Source organism: Lampris incognitus, chromosome 15 (genome assembly GCF_029633865.1).
Source record: "Lampris incognitus isolate fLamInc1 chromosome 15, fLamInc1.hap2, whole genome shotgun sequence".
Lineage (NCBI taxonomy): Eukaryota > Metazoa > Chordata > Actinopteri > Lampriformes > Lampridae > Lampris > Lampris incognitus.
Genome location: NC_079225.1, coordinates 13,435,175 through 13,461,350, shown reverse-complemented (window position 1 = coordinate 13,461,350; position 26,176 = coordinate 13,435,175). Strand labels below are relative to the sequence as shown.

The following is a 26,176-nucleotide window of genomic DNA, read 5'->3' as shown; positions in this document are numbered from 1 at the left end:
CAAAGCACAACCTGAAGAAACTTCAGCTCAACATTCTGTTGCCTACATGATGTTAGCGGTCTCAGGCTCTGCATGCTGTTACCTGACATCCTGCCAACCTATGCTTGTTGTTATAAAAGCTATCACACGTGGGCCAGCTGACTATGACAGCCATCACATATGTACAAGATGTTGTGATGGCCACATGCGGGAAAAAGGGGGGCTGATAAAATGGATGGACAGAGGAATGATAGACGGATGGAGGGCTGAAAGAAGGGAGAGCAAGAGGGAGCAATGTGTGCAGGCCTCAGCACAACTTCGGATGTATAAATGGATAGACAGACCAATGGATGGATGATTGCACATAATATCTGCTTGTATAGATTGATATAAAGGTGAAAAGGGTGTATGATTGGGGGGGGTGTGAAAGAATCCACAGTGGTACTTACATCCCTGTACAGCCAAATCTATAGCCCAAGCCACAGGCAGAAAGAACGAGTGGAAGAAAGAAAGAAAGAAAGAAAGAAAGCACAACAATGTCAGTGAGTGTCAATCAGAAAAAGAAAAAGCTGGATTGACTCATGGAAGTTTGAATAAGGCATGCAAAAAGAAAATATGGTCTTGATCACAGAATTAAAATTAACAGAGAGGACACTTCCTGGTGATTCAAGGCCATCAGAACACCCTAACAGGCAGGTTACTTCAGGTATGAGACCCGGCGTAACCATGGCAACAGCATCATTCCACAATACAGTCCAGCACTATACGTTCTGAACATTTGAGCTTGGCTCATTTCCTTCCATTCTCCAAGCACATCCCAAATGCTTTTGATGGCCATCTTAGTTGCACCAGAGCACATCAGCATACCACATCAGGAATGGTCCTTTCGATCCATTTTAATTCTACGTTCTAGGTTCAACATGATGTGAGTGGCAGCATACATACTGCAATCTAATGATAGTTTATGGTTACACAGTATAGCAGGGCACGATGGTAAAAGCAACATTAGCATTCAACAAAGTGAGAAATCAACATGCAAAAGATTGTTGGAGCGGTGGGGAGAGAGTGGAGAGGTGAAGGCAGCATTAGATGGATGAATCGGCAGATAAAGTAAAAAAATAACAAAAAATGATGTTGCTGGACATATGATAGAGAAAACGAGGGATGATGAGGGACGGTAGACAGACCACATGGTTGAATGATGGATGAAGGGCAGATGGACTAAACATTTGTAAAATAGGCACAAACTGGCTTAAAAGAAAGCGAGAACATGGATAATTCATCTGTCTTTAATAAAATTAGCATTGTGGGGTTGTCCCAGAGTGCTTCTTTATCACTAGAATCCCCTTAATATAGTAGACTATAAATATAGTCTAACACTATTATTCTTATTGTCTCTCACTCTCAATGAGTTGAAGTTAATAAATGCTACATGCTGGATGGATGGATCGATAAATTGACGAGTTTAACATGGATGAGTTGAAAAATGGGCAAAGGATAGATGGGTTCACATACGAAAAAGTGTGTGTTGTTTGTGATTGCGGGGATGGTCTTGTAGGTACGTATAAAATGGCAGATGGATGACTGGTAGACGCGATAAAGGTATAGAGGCCTGACATACGAGCGAGGGGGTGTGGTTTCGTTGGTTTCGTTGGGAGCCAATAGTAGCGTTCGATGCGTTTCCACTTACATCGATGTAGTTGGCGTTGATATAGTCAGAGGAGGGGTCATCTTCTATTGGCTGGAGAATAACCCTCGAGTGGTCATCTGAAGAGAGGAAAGCAGACGAGAGCACAGAACCACAGAGGGAAATAAAGCGAACGAGAGAGAGGGAGAGATTTATTTCAGAGATGCCATCGGCACTGACGGCTGAACAGAGGCTTTATTACTTCTGAGTCGCCAGAAACAGACACATATACTCGTACAAATATGTTTCCAAGAGTTATGTTTCTCGGGCTCTGAAGTTCCCAAAATGACGTGGCTCAGGTCCTGGGCCGCTCCAGTGGAATCTGGACACTGCTGGGCATCCTCCTCATCATATTCTTCATATATCTTATAACTACATTACAATTCTGTTATCCTCTTTCAATGTTGTATTCTGTAAATTGTGTTTTATTCTGTACACAACGTCTGTCCATTTTGGGGGAGAGATCCTTTCTCTGTTGCTCTCCCTGAGTTTCTCCCTGTTAAAGGGGTTTGTAGGGAGTTGTTCCTTATCGGATGTGAAGGTCTAACGACAGGATGTTGTGTAGCTGTAAAGCCCACTGAGGTAAATTTGTAATTTGTGGTAATAGGCTACACAAATGAAATTGCCTTGACTTGGGCTGCTATTTCTAAAAGGCTCCAAGTTTAAAGGTCGAAGCTTCTTCCGTGCTGTAATGTTGGGTGTCCTCAGCGGAGGTTTGGGTGTTAGTACAGGTTCTGAGGTACTGTCTAAGGGATTCAGGGTTCTTACAGGCTATGATGTTGCCATAGCGATTCTTGGTGCGGTTCTGCTCCTTCTTGGCCACATCCCAGGAGGCCGACTGGCCTTCAAAAAAACTCTGAAATACAGAAAATGAGATGTATGTGGTGCAACCTCAAACGCTCATGCAATTGCTAAAAGAGCTTAAGACGACCAAACATACAGCTTTCATGCTGTTCCTCTCACTAGTCTTGCACCCTGAGGCTACAGTAATAAGGAGAAACTCCAGTTTTAAAGTCATCGCATGGTCTGTCGAAAACACTAAAAAAAGTAGGAAGTGAAATAAAAAAAGATCTGATGTTCTCTGGCTGTTTTGCAGATATGATGGAGAATATTCTCAAGCGTTAGCACGCTGCTTTTAGCACTTCACTTTGAATTGAAAGTGTAGATATCGGACCCCTAAAATAAAACGACGCGTCAGCGTAGGCTGTCTATACGCTGATGTCACAACCTCGATGCCACGTCTGGTATATAACACTACTATTTCTGATTACTGCTGCGATCACTAAGCGTGTTGGGGGAAGAACGATATAACCTTCCTCGTACCTCGTACTCCTCTTTGAAGCCATAGCTGTCTGACGTTTTCATTAGGTTGATGTGCTGAAGGAGGTCGGCTACCCTGATGGCAGGGTGGAGCTGGCCCGTTTGGTACGGAGACTCGGTTCCTTCACAGTGATACCGAGGAACATCCAGCAGTCTGCTGTTCTCCGCCGCGGAACCGCTGTGGTTCTCATCTGCAAGAAGGGACAGCACGGGTCAGAACGTCAGCCTTGTACACACACTCCCATTTATTCACCGTCATTGATTTGTTTCCATCCAATTACCCATCCATTCCTTCTACGCTCCTTCAAAACAACGTAGTACGATTCATTGTGCGGTTTAGAGCCAGAATTAGGCCGCTGGATGATTGAAATGGGACTCTGAGCCAATTCTGAGAAACACCTAAAGGTTTCAAGATGGTAAACTAAGTTGTGGCGGCGCAGTGGCGCAGTGGTTAGCACGGTCGCCTCGCAGCAAGAAGGTCCTGGGTTCGAGCCGCGAGGTAGTCCAACCAGGGGTCATCCGGGGTCGTCCTGTGTGTGGAATTTGCATGTTCTCCCCTTGTCTGCGTGAGTTTCCTCCCACAGTCCAAAGACATGTAGGTCAGGTGAATCGGCTGTACTAAACTGTCCCTAGGTGTGAATGTGTGCGTGTGTGTGTGTGTGTGTGTGTGTCCACCCTGTGATGGACTGGCGGCCTGTCCAGGGTGTCTCCAGCATCCCCGCGACCCTGAGAGCAGGATAAGCAGTTTGGATAATGGATGGATGGATGGATGGAAACTAAGTTGTAATTTTGTGTACAAGCTGAACCACGCTGTCATGCCTTCAGGAGGCGCTGTAAAGTCAGGCAGACAAATTATTTAGACTAGTTGTTTCGTACTTTTCTCCAAGGTAGCCTACACAAAAGCCCGGTATTTTGCATCACAAGGGGATTCTTTACCAAAATGTGGGTTTCAAGAAAGAAATCATTTAAACCCAGCCATATTCTATCCAAATAAATAAATAAATAAATAAATGACCACATTTGCCAGACTTTGTTTGTCCTTTTTTCTCAGACGGTACTCACCGGTGATGGGAACTACGGGTGAAAAGCAGCAGGAGGAGAGGAAAGCAGAGGTTGAGTTGAAGGTTAGGTAGGTTAGTTAAGTCAGACTACATACGGTCTAACAGCTCACGTGATTAAATGGACTACAGAGGATCGACACATGACGCATGAGCCAAACATGGATGACGTATCACAGCAGGGGACCGCAGAGCGACCAACAGTCAACAACATCGATGGGAGCAATGATGCCAAATGCAGGTATTTGAAGTAAAAAAAAAACCCAACTTGTATTGAAGCATATCAAATATAAATACGTCGAGTATGATGAAAATGACGCTTAGAATAAGTCTGCAACATGTGTTTTGCCATCCAACATAACAACATGAACACACAAACAGATGGGCGGCGGGGACATTCATATGAAACACAGATACACTACAACGCCCTCCGGCAGGATCCCATATTCACATTGTCCTCAAACAGACTCACGCTTCAACGTTTCAGTTAATTCTGGATGACATTTTCTACTATTTCCAAAAGTAGAAAAATAAAATAACATAAAACGCACGCATCTTTGAGAGATTAATAAGGAATCAATATTTTTTTTTTTTTGTTGAATGAATCACTCGGGTTCAACACAGAATTTTTGTGGTTGTGTGATTTTTTTAAAAATTTGCTTATTTTTTTTGGCCTTTCGGGCTTCCATAGTAGCATACTGTTAGTTTTCTGATCACAAACATAGAGGATGGTGAGTTCAGGAAGAAAAAAAATACCTAGCAGGCTGTACGAGCAGTCTTCTATCTGGGGTTGCCAAAATGCCATTACAGAATGGGACATATGGGACAATGCTCGTTGGTGTCCCTGGATTATTTATTTATTTGGTATAGTTTTTGTTTACTGACATTTTACTATGCTAAAAACTGAATGCAAGCAAAGCATAAACACCCATCAAGCACAAACAGACAACCATAAACATCCATCCATCAGCTTATCTACTGCCTATGTCCACTTAATCCAACTCAGGCAACTTCATAAAAAGTAGCCCTCCCCCCCCCTTACATAACCACTTATGTGTTTGGGGACACCGGCAGATTGGAAGGGGATCGCCGGTTCGAATCCCCATGTTACCTCCGGCTTGGTCGGGCGTCCCTACAGACACAATTGGCCATGTCTGCGGGTGGGAAGCCGGGTGCGGGTATGTGTCCTGGTCACTACATCAGCGCCTCCTCTGGTCGGTCAGGGCGCCTGTTCGGGGGGGGCAGCCTTGGGGGGAATAGCGTGATCCTCCCACATGCTACGTCCCCCTGGTGAAACTCCTCACCGTCAGGTGAAAAGAAGCGGCTGGCGACCCCACGTGTATCGGAGGAGGCATGTGGTAGTCTGCAGCCCTCCCCGGATTGGCAAAGGGGGTGGAGCAGAGACCGGGACGGCTTGGAAGAGTGGGGTAATCGGCCATGTATAATTGGGGAGAAAAGGGGGAGAAATTAAAAAAAACCCCATATAAGATTAAATCACTGTAGAATTTCCCAGTGACCCTTAACGTGCCATCTATAATAACTTCCATTGACAACAATGGTTTACAGACTAACAGGCAGATTACTGGACTACTCTGATGCCGCAGCACCACCGACTGACTGTTTATGAACTGACACTGCTTATTTCATCCAGCTGAAAACCTTTTCTGCTCTGAGGACACGTTAGCAGATTACCCACGGTTAAAGCGCTCGTCAGGCTAATTAACAATAGATGTGACACGGCACTGCTTCTTCATTCACTGCTCCCCGCTACTTCCTCCTGCTCTCTGACATGATTGGCTGAGACAGAATGTAACTGCAGCCTTCACTTCCAATTAGCAGCGGGGTAAAAGGAAGTTAATCAACACGGGGTTGAGTGTGTGTGAATGTGTATTAATGGGGTGCAATACTAGAACTACATAGAAGTTAAAATCCAATTTTTCAGAATTCGGTCTTTTCAGTGACAACAACCAGAAACTAGCCACAGGTTGAGGTCAAGCTCTTTGAAAAGACAGATGGCCGTAACTCCAGCAGGGTTCTGGACCCGACACACAAAAGGAGACTCCAAAGCCCAACACTGTGCCAAGACTGGAGACACTGTCTTTTTTTTTTCTTTTTTTTTTTGGTCCCAGCCCTCATATCCAGCCGTTTTGCACTGGCAAATTGCCTTCCTCCTTTTAAGTGTTCAGCTTATTGCATTTTTGGGGGGGACACAACACAGCAAGTGGAAAAAAAAACCCGTAACTATGGAGATAATGAGGTCTCTACGGGAGGATGGCGGCGGCAATGAAACTATGGAGAATTTCAATAAAGTTCAGTAGAGACTGCATAAGCTATGGTGAGGTGAGGGTGGGGTTGGGGGTGGGGGTGGGGGGGCTTGTTGAAAACAGAACAAACCGTTTGGCCGCTGGCATTTCAACAGCACCAATGTTACACAGTGTTGTGTGGCATGGCAACAACAACACACAGCACTCACACCACGGTCGATCCAAGCAACGGCATTTGATGATGGCTGTGTTCACCAATTGTATTCAGCCAATCACCCCACTCTTCTTGAGCCGTCCCGGTCTCTGCTCCACCCTCTCTGCCGAGCCGAGGAGGGCTGCAGACTACCACATGCCTCCTCCCATACATGTGGAGTCGCCGCCAGCCGCTTCTTTTCACCTGACAGTGAGGAGTTTCACCAGGGGGACGTAGCGCGTGGGAGGATCACGCTGTTCCCCTCAGTTCCCCCTCCCCCCCGAACAGGTGCCCCAACTGACGAGAGGAGGCGCTAGTGCAGCGACCAGGACACACACCCACATCCAGCTTCCCACCCACAGACACGGCTATTTCTGCCTGTAGGGACGCCCGACCAAGGCGAAGGTAACACGGGGATTCGAGCCAGCAATCTCTGTGCTGGTAGGCAACACAATAGGCCTACATAGTTGACATATTTGTCTTGTTTTTCCAGTGAACAGGTTCTAAAATGCTAAGATACGTCCATAAAGCTACCAGCACTGCTAATGCACTGAAACACACACACACGCACGCAAACACACACACAAACACACACAAAAGGCAGGACCACAAGCACAAAAGTGTAATGGGGATGATTAATGACAACGACAGATTAGTGGCAGTTGTAGCTGATGGGTCTAACCACGCCAGCAGTCTCACCTAGCACAGCAGTAGGTACCAGAGGGTCGTTGGGCACTGTGGGACAGAAACACGGTGAGGAATAGTCTAGATTGCAATCTGTCTTACAATAACTGGTGCCATCACAAAACGAGCTACAAATCTTCGAAATCGGACGATTCTGAGGACTGTGGGAGCCTCCGACACGCCATTGGCGGAGATGGAGCTGATAAACTCCAAATTCCAGATCCAAAACAAATGAAGAGATGTAGATTGTGCACATCACCAAAAACTACAGATCAGTCGCTGGACCAAAAAGAATCTAAACTCAAGATAAACAAAGGTCCGCATACAGTAGCTCCCTAATATGCGATTTATTCGGACAACCAGAAAGCCACATTTCAAGCTACACAGTCTACTCAAGATGGCGACTGTGTTTATTTTATCAAGTGTGAAGAAGAGCACGTAGCTCGAAACGTCACTTTTTGGTCGAACAAATTGCATCCTAGGGAGCTACAGTGTTCGGACCTTCGTTTACCTTCAGATGCAAATCAAAGACATCTACGGACCATCTATACTACATTAGAGTTAAAGTCTACCCAGCAAAAAGGACACAGCAGAATACTGATAGAAATGGAAACAAAACCTGATTCCAGGGATTTTAGTAGTTTTGAATAAAAGAGCAGAACAAAGAGCAGAATGGTGTTAAATGGGGTATTAGATCAGAACGCTACAGGGTTTGCACGTTCACAGATGTGCTCACCCATCGCAGGTATATTGTCGAAACTAAGCAGCTATGAAGGTACTTGTCAAGTTTGTCCATCAAGAATTATACTTTAGAGTTAATAAAAAACAAGTCCAGTACTACAAATACTACCGATGGTTTATGAACCTACATCTGTTGTTGTAGTTGTGAGAGTCCATAAACGTCACAGCCATGGGGTCCTCTCCATGGAGCGTGCTCTGGTCGGCGTAGCTACGATCCATTGCATTCACCATGTGTGTCATTTCCTGCCGCGTGGTCCCGATGGCGTCCTTACGTTTCTTTGCCAGTTTCCTGTTTGGAACAGATAAAGAGAAAGTCAAACAATATGAAACACACCCAGAAGCACCACAGCTAGCCCATAGACCACAGCCTTGCTTAGGTTAGCCCAGCACAGGATAGCCTAGTTTTTCCTCGATTTGCAGAGAAAACTACTGCTTAAGCATGTCTAGTTTACAGTAAACTAAAAGAGATTTGCCTATCCTTTATCAAGGCAGGTTGAAATAATCTCGCAGACTAAATGTATAGTTTAGCATATCATCAGCATAGAATGACCTAAAACTGCCTTGCCAACAGTTGTTTTTCTCGGGTTGGTTATTACTGCATGGTTGAGGTCTGCGGGCTGCTGATCCCACATACAGAGTCAAGCCCAACAAGGAAAAGAAAGAGAGGAGAAAAGAGGAGGAACAGAGGGGAGAGTAAAAGAGAAGAGATGAGTCGAGGGATAGATGAGGGTATTCTGTGCTAATGACAGCAGGTAGCCAGCACTCAGTAGGCTCAACTTGAAGGAGCAGAGGGGGAAACGGCAATCAAGGAGTTAAAATGACCCATCCCCACTAGTGGCCTGGGAAATAAAAGAAACAGCTTTAAAGAAGAGATGATGTCAGATGAAAACCACTAAACGACCATATTCCCAGTAACTACAAAAGCACAACTTGATTTTAAACTGATGCACAATTCAATGTTACGCTGATTTGGCATCAGGTTTCGTGAGCCCCCGTGTATCACAAAACCTACTCGGCACACGCGGGGCAACGAAAACTTATTTACAAAATTGGGACCACAGGGTTTTTATCTGACATCTCACGTAGAACCACCCTACCCACAAACAACAGTAAAAAAATGTATTAATCTGTATAAACCCAGAGAAAACCATTTACCGACCAGAGGACTATAGGGGAGTTTTCAGCATCAGCATCTGGCTTCAGGATATGTCGTGAACAGAGCAGTCAAGTATCGCGGAAGTGCGGGGCATTGGTTTTCAGAAAGGGGAAGGTATCATTGTGGGTCATCTCAATGTGAATTTCACTCTGTTATTTTTCTTCCGAGACAGATAAAAACACTGCGGGGAAAGAGTTTCCACCTTTTTCCTTCAGCTACTTTTGAAACCAGCTCTTTAGTATTGCTAGTATCCCCCCCCCTTTAAACCAGTGGGGGAATACAACCAACAACCACAGCTGGTTTTAGGACCAAATTAACTGGCACAGCGGAAACTTTCCCCCATAATGTGGAGAGACTCTAATGAAGATAAATCACAGACTGAAAATCTAAATGTCAAGGTACTCTGTAAAGTAGCAACATTAGGAAAACCCTCAGTGTCTGTGCAATATGGAGATTCCCAAGTAACAAAAAAAACAAAAAAACAAAAACAAAAACAAGGATTCAACCCTCAAGCATGACAAAGCATGCAGGAACTACAGCTTTACCCAGAGCCATAGATAAACACCAGTTAGGCCAACATGTCTGAGGATGGAAAATTCATGACCATGTTTAAAAACATGGCCTGCTTGACAAGAATTACTTGCACACTTGCCATTTTGGGTCCCAAAAAAGTAATAAATCCGAGGTTTATAGAAAGGGACAAGCGAAGACTGGAGATGGGAGATGGGAGCCGTGACGTCTGGTGAGAAGCGGAGGATCGTAGACTGTTGCCACACTGACAGAATGTAGGGCTCTGACTTGGTTCCAACATGGACACAACAGACGGTTAAAAAGCATGCTGTGTTTGTTGTTATTTTACCTCTTGACCCCAAAATACACCATCACCACCTCTAAGACCACCCACACATACACACACACACACACACACACACACACACACACACACACACACACACACAATTGGAACAAATCTTTACCCGATAACGAGGATAAAGATGTACCGTGGATAGAGAGAAAGAGTGTGTGTGTGAGTGTGAGTGTGTGTGCGCTCTTGTGCATGTGTAACAAAATAATGAGTAAGACAGAGAGATACAGGGGGGGATTACAAGACATAGAAAGAGCTAAAGAGAGGAGAAATGTACCTTTCCTACTCCACCACAGAAGGATTTCCCGAAAACTAACCGTACAGAACCAGAACCCTTTTGCCCCAAACAAGAGACAGTTTCAAATCCACCAAGAGATACACACTGTGCATTTGTCATGGTACCTGTGTGTTGATGGGCGGATGGATGATCACATGACTACATGCACACAAAGAGCTACGGGTCACAAGTGCAGCATTCTTTTTTCAAATAACACGATGGGGGGGCCGGGTTTCGTCCCACTTTGGCCCGTTTAGGGTCCACATAGGCCTGTAACTGGCCTGGTTCGGAGCGACTTTGGAGCATGTAGAGGGCACCAGGGCTGAGGTCATTTAACTTTCAGTTCAATCACATCAACACACCAATAGAATCTGACACTCATTTACTGATGGTTCAGAATTGGCCGTTACACGTGGCAACACGACAACCTCCTCCTACCAAAAGTTTTGCAATATTGTAAATATTTTATGAAGGACTGACAAAAAAAAAGAAAAAAAGAAAAGTGGAATTACGCTGATTATCTAAGCGTCTGAAGAAAATTATTCATTAAATTCTGAGTTGACGGATATGAAAGTGAATTGACCCCCACCCTGGCTAGGCGTCAATGAGGATGGCTTTGGCTGGCTGGCTGGTTGGTTGATCAGAGTTGAAATGTGCTTCGTCTTGAAAAAAGTATACTGCATCTTTAAAAAAAAACAACAACTAGCCACTAACTCGCCCAATAAGGTAACAGCAGCTGGGTGAGCTGATCACTGATTGGTTGTTTACTTACAGGTAATAAGAGTATGAATAGTAGGTCCTCCTGGGGTTGTGAGCCAATCAGAAAGCAAAGAATGAGACACAAGGGTCATGAATATGCAAACCGGGACATTTAGTTGTTCTGTTCCGACCAACAACAACAGAAACAGGAAAAAAAACAAAACAAAAAAACCCCCCTCAAAACCCTCTCTTGCAAAGACTACAGCTTGGGGTCATGCGGGGGGTGGGGGGGTGTTAATAGGTTCATATATTATTATTAGTACTTGGGACTTTATTTTGATTGCTATGGAAAACTAAAACACAAAACAAAGCGCCTCATTATAGAAAATATCAAAATAACAAAAACTGACTTAACATGCACAACTTTCAACTGACAGTCCGTACCGTTTAAGAATATTTAGATTGTTCATGCAGTTAGAATCACCTAGACCGCCGTTTATCTGGTCGCCTCGTTTAAAGATATAGCCACGATTAGCTAATTAATCACTTGTTAGCCTTCGCTATCGGTCCAGAACCTTTGGACTCAAAGACACACTACTGACTGTTAAACTTGACCAGCAGACGGCTCACTTCCTGTAAAGCAAGCATGATGTCACTGTGATGTCATCATGTCCTACCATTTTAAAGATGCAGTATTGTCTAAAGTTGTAAAAGTTCAATGGAACATGAAGATTGATCTCCCCAGAACCCTTGATGACCACACAGTGATGGTGATGTCAACCAGTCTCAACGATAACATACTGCAAGTGAATGTCTGCTAAAATGCTTAGCTCTTTACCCAGAATGCAGTGAGGCAGAACTCCTTCCCTAGTGGTTGCAAGAGATGAGCACTGAAATGCTGTTACAGCTGTACTTAAATCTTTATCTTGAGAGGGTGAAAACACATAGTCATAACTTCCCCTAAGATCAGTTAAAGCTCAATTTACAACTGTGTGACTTTTCAGAGTAGTCCAGTGAATTTTCTAGAATGTTACTTGCTCAACCTTGCCCTCAAAAACCAAACTAAAAATGCTATCAGAAAGCTCAACACATAAAACTCGCTGACTTAAAATGCCCCCTTTCCCCCCTTTTTTCTCCCCGGTTGTATTCGGCCAATTACCCCACTCTTCCGAGCCTCCTCCAATACATGTGGAGTCGCCGGCCGCTTCTTTTCATCTGACAGTGAGGAGTTTCACCAGGGGGACGTAGCGCGTGGGAGGATCATGCTACCCCCCCCCCAAACAGGTGCTCCAACCAACCAGAGGAGGCGCTAGTGCAGCGACCGGGACACACCCACATCTGGCTTCCCACCGGCAGACACGGCCAATTGTGTCTGTAGGGATGCCCGACCAAGCCGGGGGTAACACGGGGGATTCGAACCAGTGATCCCCGTGTTGGCAGGCAACGGAATAGACCACCATGCTACCCGGACGGCCTTAACCTTCTATCTTACCACTGTTACACGTCACAGCAGATACCCGACTAGACATACTGATATAGCAATCTTTTAAGAACAATGGCATCCTCATCAAACGATGTGGTACCACTGAGCTACTTCAGAACAGTCAGCGATCCATCGGTGAGGTTTATTGGATGGGATGTAGACTGAGCTCCATACCAGCTAAATTTAGGTATGCTAAGCTGACAGGGTACAAAAATAGGTACGTAACAATGCACACTAAATATTTCAGGGACTTTATAACTGGACCCATTTCTGTTCTAAAATGTCTCTCCTCCAGCTTGGTTTCCAACTCCTCTTCATGTCACGATGACAGAACACCAGTGTGACACACCGCAGGTCACAGTGGTGAGCATTAGTGACATTATCAGTGATCTCTCCAAGCCGTAGAGCTACCAACAAAACAAGTGAACTTTTCAGCTCACCTTTCCCCCGGTATATTGTAATATGGGATACACAGCCACAACTGCAGACACATTATCTCAACAGCGGTTTTTCAGAAACGCCACCGCATCTCTTTTCTTCAGCACACATGCACCAGCTACCAGATGGAGAACATTAGATGTTTGCGACAAGAGGCACGGCGGCGCACAAAGTCAACAAAAATCTAAAACTCCACACAGCAGCTTTAAATGCAGACCCTTGTAATGGTGTCAAACAGCAGCCTCCAGGCAAATGGAAGGTACTTGTTTCTGAAGCGGTGGAAAGGCGGGTAACTCCTGGTAGCATAAAATATGGAAATAGACACGTGATGATTCTGCCATTGTGCTCGACTAGCCACACTAGAGATACCGCACAATCAGTCAAAAGATGGTGCTCATCCGTATAAAAGAAATGCAAATTAAATCAATTAGGCTTCCATCATAAAAAGCAGCAATCACGAGAAACGAAAAAAATGCATGATGGGAAGTAGCAGAGGTGAGGGGTCTCAAGGACAAGAGTCAAAAGAAACCACTATTTGCCAGGTGAATAACAGCCATTGCTGACAGTGGCGTGATGTGACTAATAGTTTGCAATGAGCCAGGATTAACCATGATCGGTGATAACTGAGGCGCTGGATTCTAATTTGCGCTCCAACCTGGCTGATGAGATGCACATAATCGGTGCCCTGAAGAGAAACTCGAGCTTCCAAAAGTGCTTCTTTCCAAGAAATTCGAAAAAAAATGAAGAAATAAAAATGAAGAACTGGTGATACTGCATCCTGGATGTGTACTGAAAAATGATTCATCCTACCACATGGCCTCCATGTTGTCGGGCATGCTTCATATTCTTTTATTTTTTTCTGTTTCCTACTGGAATGGTTTCTTTTTTTTCCTGGATTTTCCCCTTTTTCTCCCCGGTTGTACTTGGCCAATTACCCCGCTCTTCCGAGCCGTCCCGGTCACTGCTTCACCCCCTCTGCTGATCCGGGGAGGGCTGCAGACTACCACATGCCTCCTCTCATACATGTGGAGTCGCCAGCCGCTTCTTTCACCTGACAGTGAGGAGATTCGCCAGGGGGACGTAGTGCATGGGAGGATCACACTATTCCCCCTAGAACAAGCGCCCTGACCGACCAGAGGAGGCGCTAGTGCAGCAACCACGACACATACCCACATCCGGCTTCCCACCCACAGACACGGCCAATTGTGTCTGTAGGGACGCCTGACTAAGCCGGAGGCAACACGGGGATTCGAACTGGAGGTCCCCGTGTTGGTAGCCAACGGAATAGACCACCACGCCACCCGGACGCCCTACTGGAATGTTTTCTAACCTTGAGATTTCTCCAAACTGCATCTATGTTATGATGGAAACCATGCTTTTTCTTATTCTAAGAAGGAGCAAAGAAACAAACTCACAAAAAAAAAACCCCAACAAAAACAGGCGTTCTGCAGGACAGCTATTTGAGAGGTCATGGTACAGAACAGGAGCAGGCATGTTTATTAACGGTTAAGTAGAACAGCATTCTTACCCACGTGCACGCAAACACGTGCATGCATGCACACACATAAACATCTATGGACAGTATACAATAAGTGTTAGCATTTTATTAGTATTTTGCACAAAACCTTACTCAGCTTTTTCTCCTTATTTCTTTGACACCTAACAAGGTCTAGTATGCATCAGAAAAACACAATGACCCTGCAACCACAGGAGACTTTTACTGGACTGGAAGCCTTTTTTCACTTTTAAAATTCACCTTCAGTTTGTTGGTTCAGTGATGCAACGGCGAGGACCTTTAATACATCATCACACTAAGATGTCCGTTGTCACTTGTTCACTTGGCAAGTCCTGGTCCAAGAAAACTGTGTTTTGAATCATGGTAGATTCATTTCATCATGCACTTTTGCCATCTTACAGTAATACTCTCACACAGCCTGTGTGGACGGTTAAAGACCCCCTCTGATAAAAAGCAGGTTTTAACCCTGTCAACATGTACTACATGTGGTGTTAAGGTTAATTGTCAATGCTGTGGTCGAACATATCTGCTTTTAAACTGCAGTGTACCGGGCATCCGGGTAGCATGGTGGTCTCTTCCGTTGCCTACCAACACGGGGTTCGAGTCCCTGTATTGCCTCTGGCTTGGTCGGGCGTCCCTACAGACACAATTGGCCATGTCTGCGGGAAGGAAGCCGGATGTGAGTATGTGTCTTGGTTGCTGCACTAGCGCCTCCTCTGGTCGGTCGGGGCGCCTATTCGGGGGGGAGGGGCAACTGGGGGGAATAGTGTGATCCTCCCACGTGTTACGTCCCCCCGGTGAAACTCCTCACTGTCAGGTGAAAAGAAGCGGCTGGCGACTCCACATGTATGAGAGGAGGCATGTAGTAGTCTGCAGCCCTCCCCGGTTTGGCAGAGGGGGTGGAGCAGCGACCGGGATAGCTCGGAAGAGTGGAGTAATTGGCCAAGTACAATTGGGAGAAAAACGGGGGGGGGGGTAAATGCAGTGTACCAAGGACAGTCTCAAACAAACAGATTCAGACAGGCAGGATTTCTTACGCCACAAACCCAAGCAACCAAACCCACTAATGGAGTGGGTGGTGCTTTGCGTATCATTATGTCCACCTGCTTGGGTGATGCGAGACAACAGGTGTACTTATCCTAACTTTGCCAGCTGTACGTTTCACTACTTCCAAAACGATGGCAGAAACATGTTTTGTTTTCGGCTGCAAATTTACAAAAACCAAATTTACATTTGGCGGCACTGTGGCCCAGTGGTTAGCGCTGTCGCCTCACAGCAAGAAGATCCTGGGTTCGAACCCCGGGGTTGTCCAACCTTGGGTGTCATCCCAGGTTGTCCTCTGTGTGGAGTTTGCATGTTCTCCCCGTGTCCGCGATGGGTTTTCTCCGGGTGCTCTGGTTTCCCCCACCATCAAAAAGACATGCATGTTAGGGTTAGTACTCCTGTCTGTGTCCCTGACCGAGGCATAGCAAGACGAGCTGGAGTTGGTCCCCGGGCACTGCTCGGCAGTTGCCCACTGCTGCTAGCTACACAGCTAGTATGGGATAAATGCAGAGCATAATTTCCCTATGGGGCTTAATAAAGTATGTCAAAAAAAGGGGGGGGGAATGGTGAGCCTTCATTTATTACCAAAGGATCCTAAAATCCGAGAGAAACGGGTGCAGTTTATTTGGAAAAATCATTAATGTCCCGGCCGAACTTCCAGAGAACTCGTGGGTTTGCAGTCGCCATCTTCAAGAGCAGCACCATTGTGAAAATTCACCACAAAAACAGATGGGTTTTGCCACAAAACTTATACTGAAGCCTGATGATGGCCTGGCGGGTCTATCCAGGGTGTCTTCCCGCCTGCCGCCCAATGACTCCTGGGATAGGCTCCAGCATCCCCGCCACCCTGAGAGCAGGATAAAGCCTCGTTTATGCTCAACGCTAAATACGCATACGTACAGAGCCTTCTGTCCGTACTCTGCGTTCACTTCGTCCGTATTTCTGCACGTTTTCTGGGAGCTTGCGGATCCGTACAAATGAAGCAGTGCCGCCGGAAATACCACAGGAAATCGTTGGGGCAGTGCTGTGCAGTGTAGTTACTAGCTCCCGCGCGACCAGCCAGCATCACACAACAAAGAAGAGGAAGAAATTGTGGAAGTTTTTGAGGAAAGGCTGTGCGAGTTAGCACGTAGTTACAAGCATATTTGTGAGGTTACCTCGCCTGGGCGCAGAGACAAACAACTGCTAAAGAACAGTTGGGAGGAGATTGGACGTGAATTGGGAGTGAGTTGGACAGCAGCGAAGGAGAAGTGGAGGTCTGTGCGGAACCGATTTGTTTGAGCCCCCGACAAGTCCATGACCAAATGGAGTGGCGATGCTGCTCCGAACTGCCCTCTAGTGCAGTGTTTCTCAACCCAGTCCTCAAGGAACCCCTATCCTGCAGGTTTTCATTGTAAACCTGCATAGGTAGCCCTGCTTGTACTTACTCGACCAATCATCTCGCAGCACTTAATTATGCAAGGTGTGCAACATCTGACAAAATTCATTGCTGATTGGTTGAATAACTACAAACAGGTACCTATTCAGGGTTGCAAAGAAAATATGCAGGACAGGGGTTCCTTGAGGACTGGGTTGAGAAACACTGCTCTAGTGGATGTATTGCTTAACAACCATGCCAACGTAACACATGGATGGGAAGTATGTGGGCAGTGACGTTTAGAACTTGTGAAACGGACATATCTATTTACGTGGGTTGCTGAAGCGTCCTGTGATGTAGGCTGAAAGGTTCAGGCTACCGATTCCAGCATGTACGACAAACCCCGGATAGGCCCCTCCTCGCGGTATTGACCGGACTTCGCTTGTGGAGTTGGCGTAACCTGGGCGGCAATCAGCTGGCTAAAGCCTAATGGGACAGCGGACTGGTGGTTATAAAAATCCCACACATCCCTGGCTCGTAAGTGCCTAACAAGTGGGCAGTCCGGACTCCCAATCCGACCATCGCTTGGGTGCAACCTGTGGCGGATCCTATCGTCTTCACTCTTGTGTTGCCATGGAACTAGATCCTCCCAGGCCAAGCAGTGTGGACCAGCGTTGCGACCTGATCACCACTTTAATCAAGGCTTTAGCGAACGGCTCAAAGAGTTTTTTAAGGACCGTGCTTTACCCCCCCCCCCAAAAAAAGTCCATTGGCGATGCTGCGGATCAACGGGAGCAGGGAATGATCATACTGTTACAGCCTCTTCTATTCTCACCTTGGACTGTCAAGCCATCTTCATTTTAAACACACACCTTAATCTCTTGGAATGGATCCTTGGACACAAGAGACGCCAATGACGACGATCTATTTATGTACTTAAAGGGAGCATAAATGAGCCTTAGGCGGTTCGGATAATGGATGGCTGCTGTGACAGCCATTCATCATGGGGACACAGAGGGTACGAGCCGACATGTTGGTCAACTGCTAAGTATATTTTCTTCCTCTTTCTCCAGAGACTTCTAGTGTTTCTCCAGAACGGCACATCTGAGCGTTTATCTTGACAAGGTAGAGAACTTGTCAGAGCCGGTGAGCGGGACCAAGGTTGACATAACATCAGCAACACATCTTTGGACTGTGGGAGGAAACCGGAGCACCCGGAGGAAACCCAAAAAGACACGGGGAGAACATGCAAACTCCACACAGAGGACGACCCACCAAGGTTGGACCAACCCCGGGGTTTGAACCCCGGACCTTCTTGCTGTGAGGCCACCATGCTATTAACCACTGCGCCACCGTGCCGCCATATTGAAATATATCTTCTAGAAATACTGAAAGAAAGAGTCGATAACTAAATAACAATCTCTATGAAAAGATTCTATATATTTATATATAGAGTCTGTAGGCATGGGACAAGATCTTGGTATCGAAAGTGTTCTGATTTCTGCTTCGGCTTTATTCCGAGTAGTATCAACCAATCATGTTTGAGTAGGTGGCGATTTCTACAGGAGCATGCTTTGGCTGCATGTTCACAACGGTCCATGCTGGGAGAAAAAGAGGTGGAATGCACTGGCCGAAGTGTCGTCTAGACCTATAACGCCTACAAAAAGTATCGATTTCTGTTTATTGTGTGGAGAAACATTCCGACTTGTGTCGAATACTTGAGAAACAATCCGGTCATGGACGCCGTCTCTCAACTCCCGACTCCATTCTCGCATCTCAAGTTGCTAATCCGACTGTAAACAATGACGGGCGCACAGAAAAGGAAGTCTTCATATACATCAGAAGCCCCGAAATATTGGCCGTTGCCCCCAGAGCGACATCGTCATCAGACAATTTAGCCTCTGGGTTCCAAGATTGCTAAATAAAATAACATAACTATCATCTCATCTCATCTCATCATCATCATCATCATCATCATCATCAGCCGCTTCTCCGGGGTCGGGTCGTGGTGGCAGCAAGCTAAGTAGGGCACTCCAGACATCCCTCTCCCCAGCAACACCCTCCAGCTCCTCCTGGGGGATCCCAAGGTGTGCGAGTTCTGGGTCTACCCCGGGGTCTCCTCCCAGTTGGACGTGCCCGGTAAACCTCCAAAGGAAGGCGCCCAGGAGGCATCCGGATCAGATGCCTGAACCACCTCAACTGGCTCCTTTTGGCGTGAAGGAGCGGTGGCTCTACTCCGAGCTCCCTCTGGATGTCCGAGCTGCTCACCCTATCTCTAAGGCTGAGCCCAGACACCCTACGGAGGAAACTCATTTCAGCCGCTTGTATCCGCGAGCTCCCCCTTTCGGTCACTACCCAAAGCTCATGACCATAGGTGCGGGTTGGAATGAAGACTGACTGGTAAATTGAGAGCTTTGCCTTCCGGCTCAGCTCCCTCTTCACCACAATGGTCCGGTAACACAACATAACTTCTAACTTTCCAATTAGTTCTGTTAATTTACTAGTGAGGCTCAGTCTCTTGTCCATTTTGTAGGGTGACACTGCACGTCACGTAGGAAAAAATAGACAATTCAACTCTGGCAGCGGGCAGATGCGCGTGTGTGAGAGGAGCATGACCGCGGCAGTTTCACGGGCTTGCGCCCACCTGTCGCTCCGCCTGACAGATTGCCCGTGCCTCCCTACCTGCTCGCTTGCCTCTCGTTGAAAATGAATTACTTAGGCACGTCAATGGCTCCCCGTCTGAAAAGACCATGACACGTCCACTTGCACACGCCCCTGTCCAAGTCGCTCTTCTTCGGAAGCTGTTTCTGGTTCAAACATGTATGGCTGAATTGCTCCACTTGCCATTGTGTAGCGTACAGTGGCAAGGAAAACAGAAAACAAGCAGGGGAGCCTGGGTAGCGCAGCAGTCTATTCCGTTGCTTGTATACACGGGGGATCGATGGTTTGAATCCCCGTGTTACCTCTGGCTTGGTCGGGCGTCCCTACAGACACAATTAGCCGTGTCTGCGGCAGGGAATCCGGATGTGGGTATGTGTCCTGGTCGCTGCACTAGCGCCTCCTCTGGTCAGTCAGGGCGCCTGTTCGAGGGGGGGGGGGACTGGGGGGAATAGTATGATCCTCCCATGCGCTACGTCCTCCATGTGAAACTCCATTGTCAGGTGAAAAGAAAGCGGCTGGCGACTTCCCATGTATCGGAGGAGGCATGTGGTAGTCTGCAGCCCTCCCCGGATCAGCAGAGGGGGCAGAGCAGCGACCGGGACAGCTCGGAAGAGTGGAGTAGTTGACCGGATACAATTGGGGAGGAAAAATCCAAAATGATGAGCAGCGTCGACAATGAGTGCATATATATATGTGTGTGTGTGTGTGTGTGTGTGTGTGTGTGTGTGTGTGTGTGCGCACTGCAGGCGAGTGGTGGGGAAGATTTGAACTGAAGGTGGGGATAATTTGCATATTCGTAGATTCTGGATTTTTTTAATGAGGGAGAAGCAGTAGGTGTGATTTAAGTTTTTTTTCCCAACAAGATAATTGAATTTATTTTGCAGAATAAAATGAATCAGACAATTTCTTTTATAAACAGAGCATTTTAAGTGTCTTAAAATTGACACGATTAAATAAACTTCAAAACCTTTTTGAAATACGAGAAATCAACCTACCCCCCTTGTTTAATGTCTTTATCATGAAGCCACAGACAATAAATTCCCCAATAAGATGGACAGAGACGCTATGTGGAAACTGATTTTATCCATTCTCTCTCTCTCTAAAAAAGACTCATCTATGATACGATGATAGAAATCATGTTTAGTTTGATACAGCATGTAAGATGACTGCGCTACCTACGGTCATCAGACTATCCGTAGGTGCATATAGTGTCCACATGGTGGCGCCCTAAACCCAACTAACGTATCACAGAGGCCGACTCCACTGTGTGGGGCACTACAGGTTGAGGGAAGCAGAGGAATAAAGAAACGTCTTTTGTCTGTAATGTCCTGTAATCCTAAATCAACTGTGCCAACTAAGGTTTCAGTGCATTTGACCATCAGCCCCTGTGACAAATTAAGGAGGAAACACTTTCACACTAATCTTTAAATAAAGTACCGGCATGTGCCTTATTTAATAATACATAAGTTACGTTCCTTAAAAAAAAAAAAAATCATATCTTTGGTCAACATCTCGCCTAAAAGCTTTGAGCGTCCGGTGTTGTACATTGACAGTCCCCAGCGAACTTTGCATGGCTTTCAGCGACCCATTCCCACGTAGGGGGCACGGAAAACGGCCGACGTCGGCCAGCGTGCCGCGTGGTGGCTACTGGGTGTTGCTTGCTTGAATTTATTGTTGTTACTCACACCACAGCCCCACCGGGGGTCAGGGTTCAAACAGAATCACACACATCGCCTTTAAGACCAAAACACCTTCGCCCGATTTCATCTATTTGGAGTTAGATATGCTGCGACTGCTCCTCGGCCACATTCTGGTACTCAGGAAAATCTATGTCGCTGACCTCTGACCTGTGAGGTACAGGTGACCACGGTAACTGCTCCTAGCTACACAGCTAGGGTGGGTTGAATGCAGAGAGTAAATTTAATTTGTGTGCATGTACAAAATGACTAATAAAGAATATTCTACTCTGTTCTTTTCTTACTTTGAGTCACTTTAAATCTGTTTCTCCATCTTTCCTTCTCTCGCCTTCTTTATTCTCTCACTTTCTGTATCTATCAAGTTAGTCGTCCTGTTGGTTTAGCCGTCTGGTGGAGTTAATCTGTCTCGGTTCAATACGGCTCTTGAGAAAATACCCACATGACCTTCTCTTCAATCCACAACAGCCAATATCTGAATATAAAATGCCACATATAGTCAAACGGATCTTTGCCTTTCTGTGCTTTGGAAATGCAGCTCATTTCAGGAAGTGATGAAGTCGGTTCTGAAGGGAGATCAACATTTATGGCGGATGGATGAAGGATGGGGGCTACGCTAGAGCAGATACTAGACCAGCACACAAGGAAATGGCTTCGGGTGGGTGCGTTTGTGTGTCTGTGTAGATGGTTTATGTCCGTGCAACTGAACAGGTTTGCACTCACAGCTCATTGAGACCGGGCAGAGTTTCACTACGGCCATTACTCACCTCTTCTTGACCAGTAAGATGGCTACCAGCACCAGCAGTATAAACACTAGAACTCCAGCACTGATCCCAGCGATCTTCACCACCCGATCGGTCTGTTTAGCGGGGTCAGGGATTACCTCGGGCTCCTCTGTAGCACCTGCAAAAGAATATATTGTCAACGCTGTGGCCGTTACGTTAATTATGTCATTTCAATGTACTACAGAGGTCATGTTATGGATTTCAGCAGTACCAAGAAGAAAAGACAGTATGGTCTTATTTAGATTGATTGCTGCCCCCCCCGTTGTCTCCCCATTTGTACTTGCCCAACTACCCTATTTTCCAAGCCGTCCCAGTCACTGCTCCACCCCTCTCTGCTGATCCAGGGAGGGCTGCAGACTACCACATGCCTCCTCCCATACATGTGGCGTCGCCAGCCGCTTCTTTTCACCTGACAGTGAGGAGTTTCACCAGGGGGACGTAGCGTGTGGGAGGATCACGCTATTCCCCCCAGTTCCCCCTCCCCCCCTGAACAGGCGCCCCAACCTACCAGAGGAGGCACTAGTGCAGCGACCAGGACACATACCCACATCCGGCTTCCCACCTGCAGACGTGACCAACTGTGCCTGTAGGGACGCCCAACCAAGCCGGAGGTAACACGGGGGATTCGAACTGGCGATCCCCATGTTGGTAGACAACGGAATAGACCACCACGCTACCCAGACGCCCGACTGACTGCTGTTTTAGATGGATGTCACGACTGCTATCTGTGGCTCTTTTACTGTGGCCAAATTGCATCCACCACTGGTACACAATTGGCACAAATGAGGAGGCAAAATGACACAACTGATACTGAACTACTGCAACAAATTCATCATCTCTTACCCTTCAGTGGCTCTAGTCATTAAAAGAAAATGGCTGGTTGACACTGCAAAGAAATCTGAACTTAAATAAACATACTTGTTTGGTAGCGTGTGTGTTCCTCTAGTGAGTTATGCTCGTTGTTTGTTTGGTGGGCAGCAGAAGAAGAGAACAGTCTTGGCTTGTGGGCGCTGGGCCGCCACCAGCATGAGCTCAAGGCCGAGGTATGCTCTGGAGCCGAAAACGGCCCTTATAAAACCCCACTTGGCTGCGCTGGGGATTGGCGACTAGTGGATTTAATACAAGGTCCAAAAGAGGATGAAGCGGCGCGTCCTTTGTGTGTATCTGCGTGGTTCATCTGTGCTGCCACAAGGGCCACTGTAAAGCACCTGCACGTCTCCAAGGTCAAAGAAAGGCCGAGAGGAACAAATTGTTTCCTGCTCGCCCAGACTGTGTTTTGCGAGCCCTTTTCTGGGAGATGGTGCCGGTCTATTAAACCAAGCCCACCTGCTTCACCTCACTCCCTCTCTGAAAGAATGACCCAGCAGAAGGACCAAATTATTGGAATATTTTTTTCACCAACTGCTATGCTGACTGTAAACCAGTCACAACAAAGTACAAATATGAATCATTATTACACTGCTATCCTATTTTAACGGGCACTTTCTCTTTTTGCACAATACTGTGTCACCTCAGGCCAACACAGGCTCTTTACAGCCTCAGGACTAATGTTCATATTTTCAAAAACTGTCTTTAAAAACAGCTGCTGGCGCTGATCGGGCAAATAAAAATCTACGTAGATGTGATGGGTCAGTAAAAAAGAACGGCTAAGGGTGTCCAGGTAGCGTGGCGGTGTATTCCGTTGCCTACCAACACGGGGGGTGGTCAGTTCGAGTCCCCATGTTACCTCTGGCTTGTTCGGGCGTCCCTGCGGGTACAATTGGCCGTGTCTGCGCGTGGGAAGTCAGATGTGGGCATGTATCCTGGTCGCTGTACTTGCCCCTCCTCTGGTTGGTCAGGGCACCTTTACGGGGGGGGGATAGTGTGATCCTCCCACATGCTTCGTCCCCCTGGTGAAACTCCTCACCGTCAGGTGAAAAGAAGCGGCTGGCGACTCCACGTGTATGGGAGGAGGCGTGTGGTAGTCTGCAGCCCTCCCCGGATCGGCAGAGGGGGTGGAGCAGCGACCGGGACGGCTCGGAAGAGTGGGGTAATTGGCCGGATACAATTGGGGAGAAAAGGGGGGAGGGTCCAAAATAAAAAGAAGGGTTAAGGCGTCCCTGCCCTCAGCTTGTGGATTTAGTGAATGTCCAGAACAGGTGACTATTCGGTGTAGTGTAAATAAAGGCAGAGGGAAGCTGTGGCACATGCCGCAGTAGCTGTTGTGTGTCCTGTAAGTATTCCAACAGTGTTTAAAGAGGTCATGTGACTCAAAACATTAACCGAGAGCCTGAAGTCCTCATGTTAAAATGTACAGCTGCCTGAGCGCCCGTCAACACTGAGTAAGAAGAGGTTGCCTTTACCGGTCACCTACTAGTAACATCTGGTTTTACCCAGATAGTGATCAATAGGTATCAAATAAAGAAATAAAGTATCGCAGCCACAACACGAGACCAAGAAAAGCTATTCCATGTATCAAATTCATCAACACCGCCATTTATAATTCAACACAATGTAGTTATGTTTGATACAGTGTATTTTGTGTACTTGGCACTAGTCTTTTCAGTGTCTTTCTGTGTATTGTGGGAACGTGACGACACTGTGCCGTGTGCGTCAGTAAGTGCCGGAAAACTCATGGGCGCCAGTCATCATCCAAACTGCAGCCGTCGAATGTTTCTGTCTGTCTCAATGATGAATTCCTGCATATACGATATACTCGGCAAATAAATCGTTTAGGATTTTAAATGATTGCTGCCCATAACTTCCCCTGTTTGGAAATTAAATCTAAAAAAAAAAAAAAATTGCACCACCACACAAAAGAAATAACCCGTGGAGACTGTGTAATAGAGGTTCCCTCCTGTTCGTCGGTGGCAGAAAGACAACAGAACCATAAAACATCTGTTTTCACTCGCCTAAGCTCTACTTGGTGATCTGATCTCATAAACCCAGAATAGTCCATTCTGCTGCATAAGAACATTATGGTGTATTATCATAATCCAACACACACACAAAACCACATTACAACTCAATGCAACACATCTATCAAAAAATAATCCCTGTCTAACGCTTAATATCATAAAGATAAAAATAATCTCTCTTTATCTGTCTTGCTATTTGCAGCAAAAACTGTTTTTGTTATTTGGGGACGCAGCCATTGAAAGCACAGTGAAATGGTACTGCAGGCTCACTGTGCACCCCCCTATACACACCACCAGCTCCACAAAGGATATCAAAAATAACTATACACTTCATTATGTAACAGGTCTACGCTAACCCAGCCACTGAGGATACACAAGCCAGTGCATTCTTGGTGCCGGTCTTAAGCCCGGATAAATGGGGAGGGTTGCGTCAGGAAGGGCGCCCGGCGTATAACCTTGGCCAAATCAAATATGTGGATCATAAATCAAATTTCCATACCGGATCGGTCGAGGCCAGGGCTACCAACAACCGCCACTGGAACAGTTGGCCAGCAGGGTGCCGGTGGAAACTATGCTACTGTTGGGCGAAGGGGAAGGAGAGAGGGAAGGCATGTCCAGAGGCAAAGGGAGAGGAGAAAGGGTAGGAGTTGTGGAGGTAAGAGTCGAACTTTGAATCTTGGCACTATGACTGGTAAAGGGAGAGAGCTGGCTGATGTGATGGAGGGAAGAAAGGTACTGTGTGTACAAGAGACCAGGTGGAAGGGGAGTAAGGCCAGGAGCATCGGCGGTGGGTTCAAACTCTTCTAACATGGTGCGGGTATGGGGTAGTTAATACTGAAGAAAGAGTACGTCAAAAGCGTGTTGGAAGTAAAGTGTTTGACAGAGTATTAAGGTGGAAATCGAAGGTGTGATAATGAATACATCAATACTATCAACGCATATGCCCCAAAAATTGGGTGTGCGGTAAGGAGAGAAGCGAAAGAAGAATCTGGAGTGAGTTTGGTACCCTCTCCACCACGTCATCCAAGGAGGAGAGAGTGGTGATTGAAATGGACTTCAATGAGCATGGTGGTGAAGGGAACAGAGGTGATGAGGAGGTGATGGGTAGGTATAGTGTGAAAGAGAGGAAAGTGGAAGGACAGATGGTGGTGAATTTTGCGAAAAGGATGAACATGGATGTGGTGAAAACCCATTTCAAGAAGAGGAAGGAACACTGTGTGACGTAGGAGGCGGGATCTGAAAGGGATTGGAGAGTGCAAGGTGGTGACAGGGGAGAACGTACCTAGGCAGCATTGGATGGTGGTCTGTAGGATGACTTTGGAGACCAAGAAGAGGAAGAGAGTGAAGGCAGAGCAAAGGATCAAATGGTGGAAGTTGA

General features: G+C 46.6%; 1 protein-coding gene across 1 annotated transcript in view; it reads right to left on the bottom strand.

Annotated features, from left to right (window-relative positions):
* ptprk (protein tyrosine phosphatase receptor type K) overlaps positions 1-26,176 on the bottom strand; it is a 148,783-nt gene that overhangs the window by 25,561 nt on the left and 97,046 nt on the right. Inside the window, exons 12-17 of the mRNA XM_056294136.1 lie at positions 21,884-22,019; positions 8,055-8,215; positions 7,201-7,236; positions 2,990-3,177; positions 2,435-2,522; positions 1,670-1,746 (exon numbers count right to left, since the gene is read on the bottom strand). Of these exons, the coding sequence (XP_056150111.1) occupies positions 1,670-1,746; positions 2,435-2,522; positions 2,990-3,177; positions 7,201-7,236; positions 8,055-8,215; positions 21,884-22,019 (686 nt within the window). The remainder of the gene's footprint in view (positions 1-1,669; positions 1,747-2,434; positions 2,523-2,989; positions 3,178-7,200; positions 7,237-8,054; positions 8,216-21,883; positions 22,020-26,176) is intronic.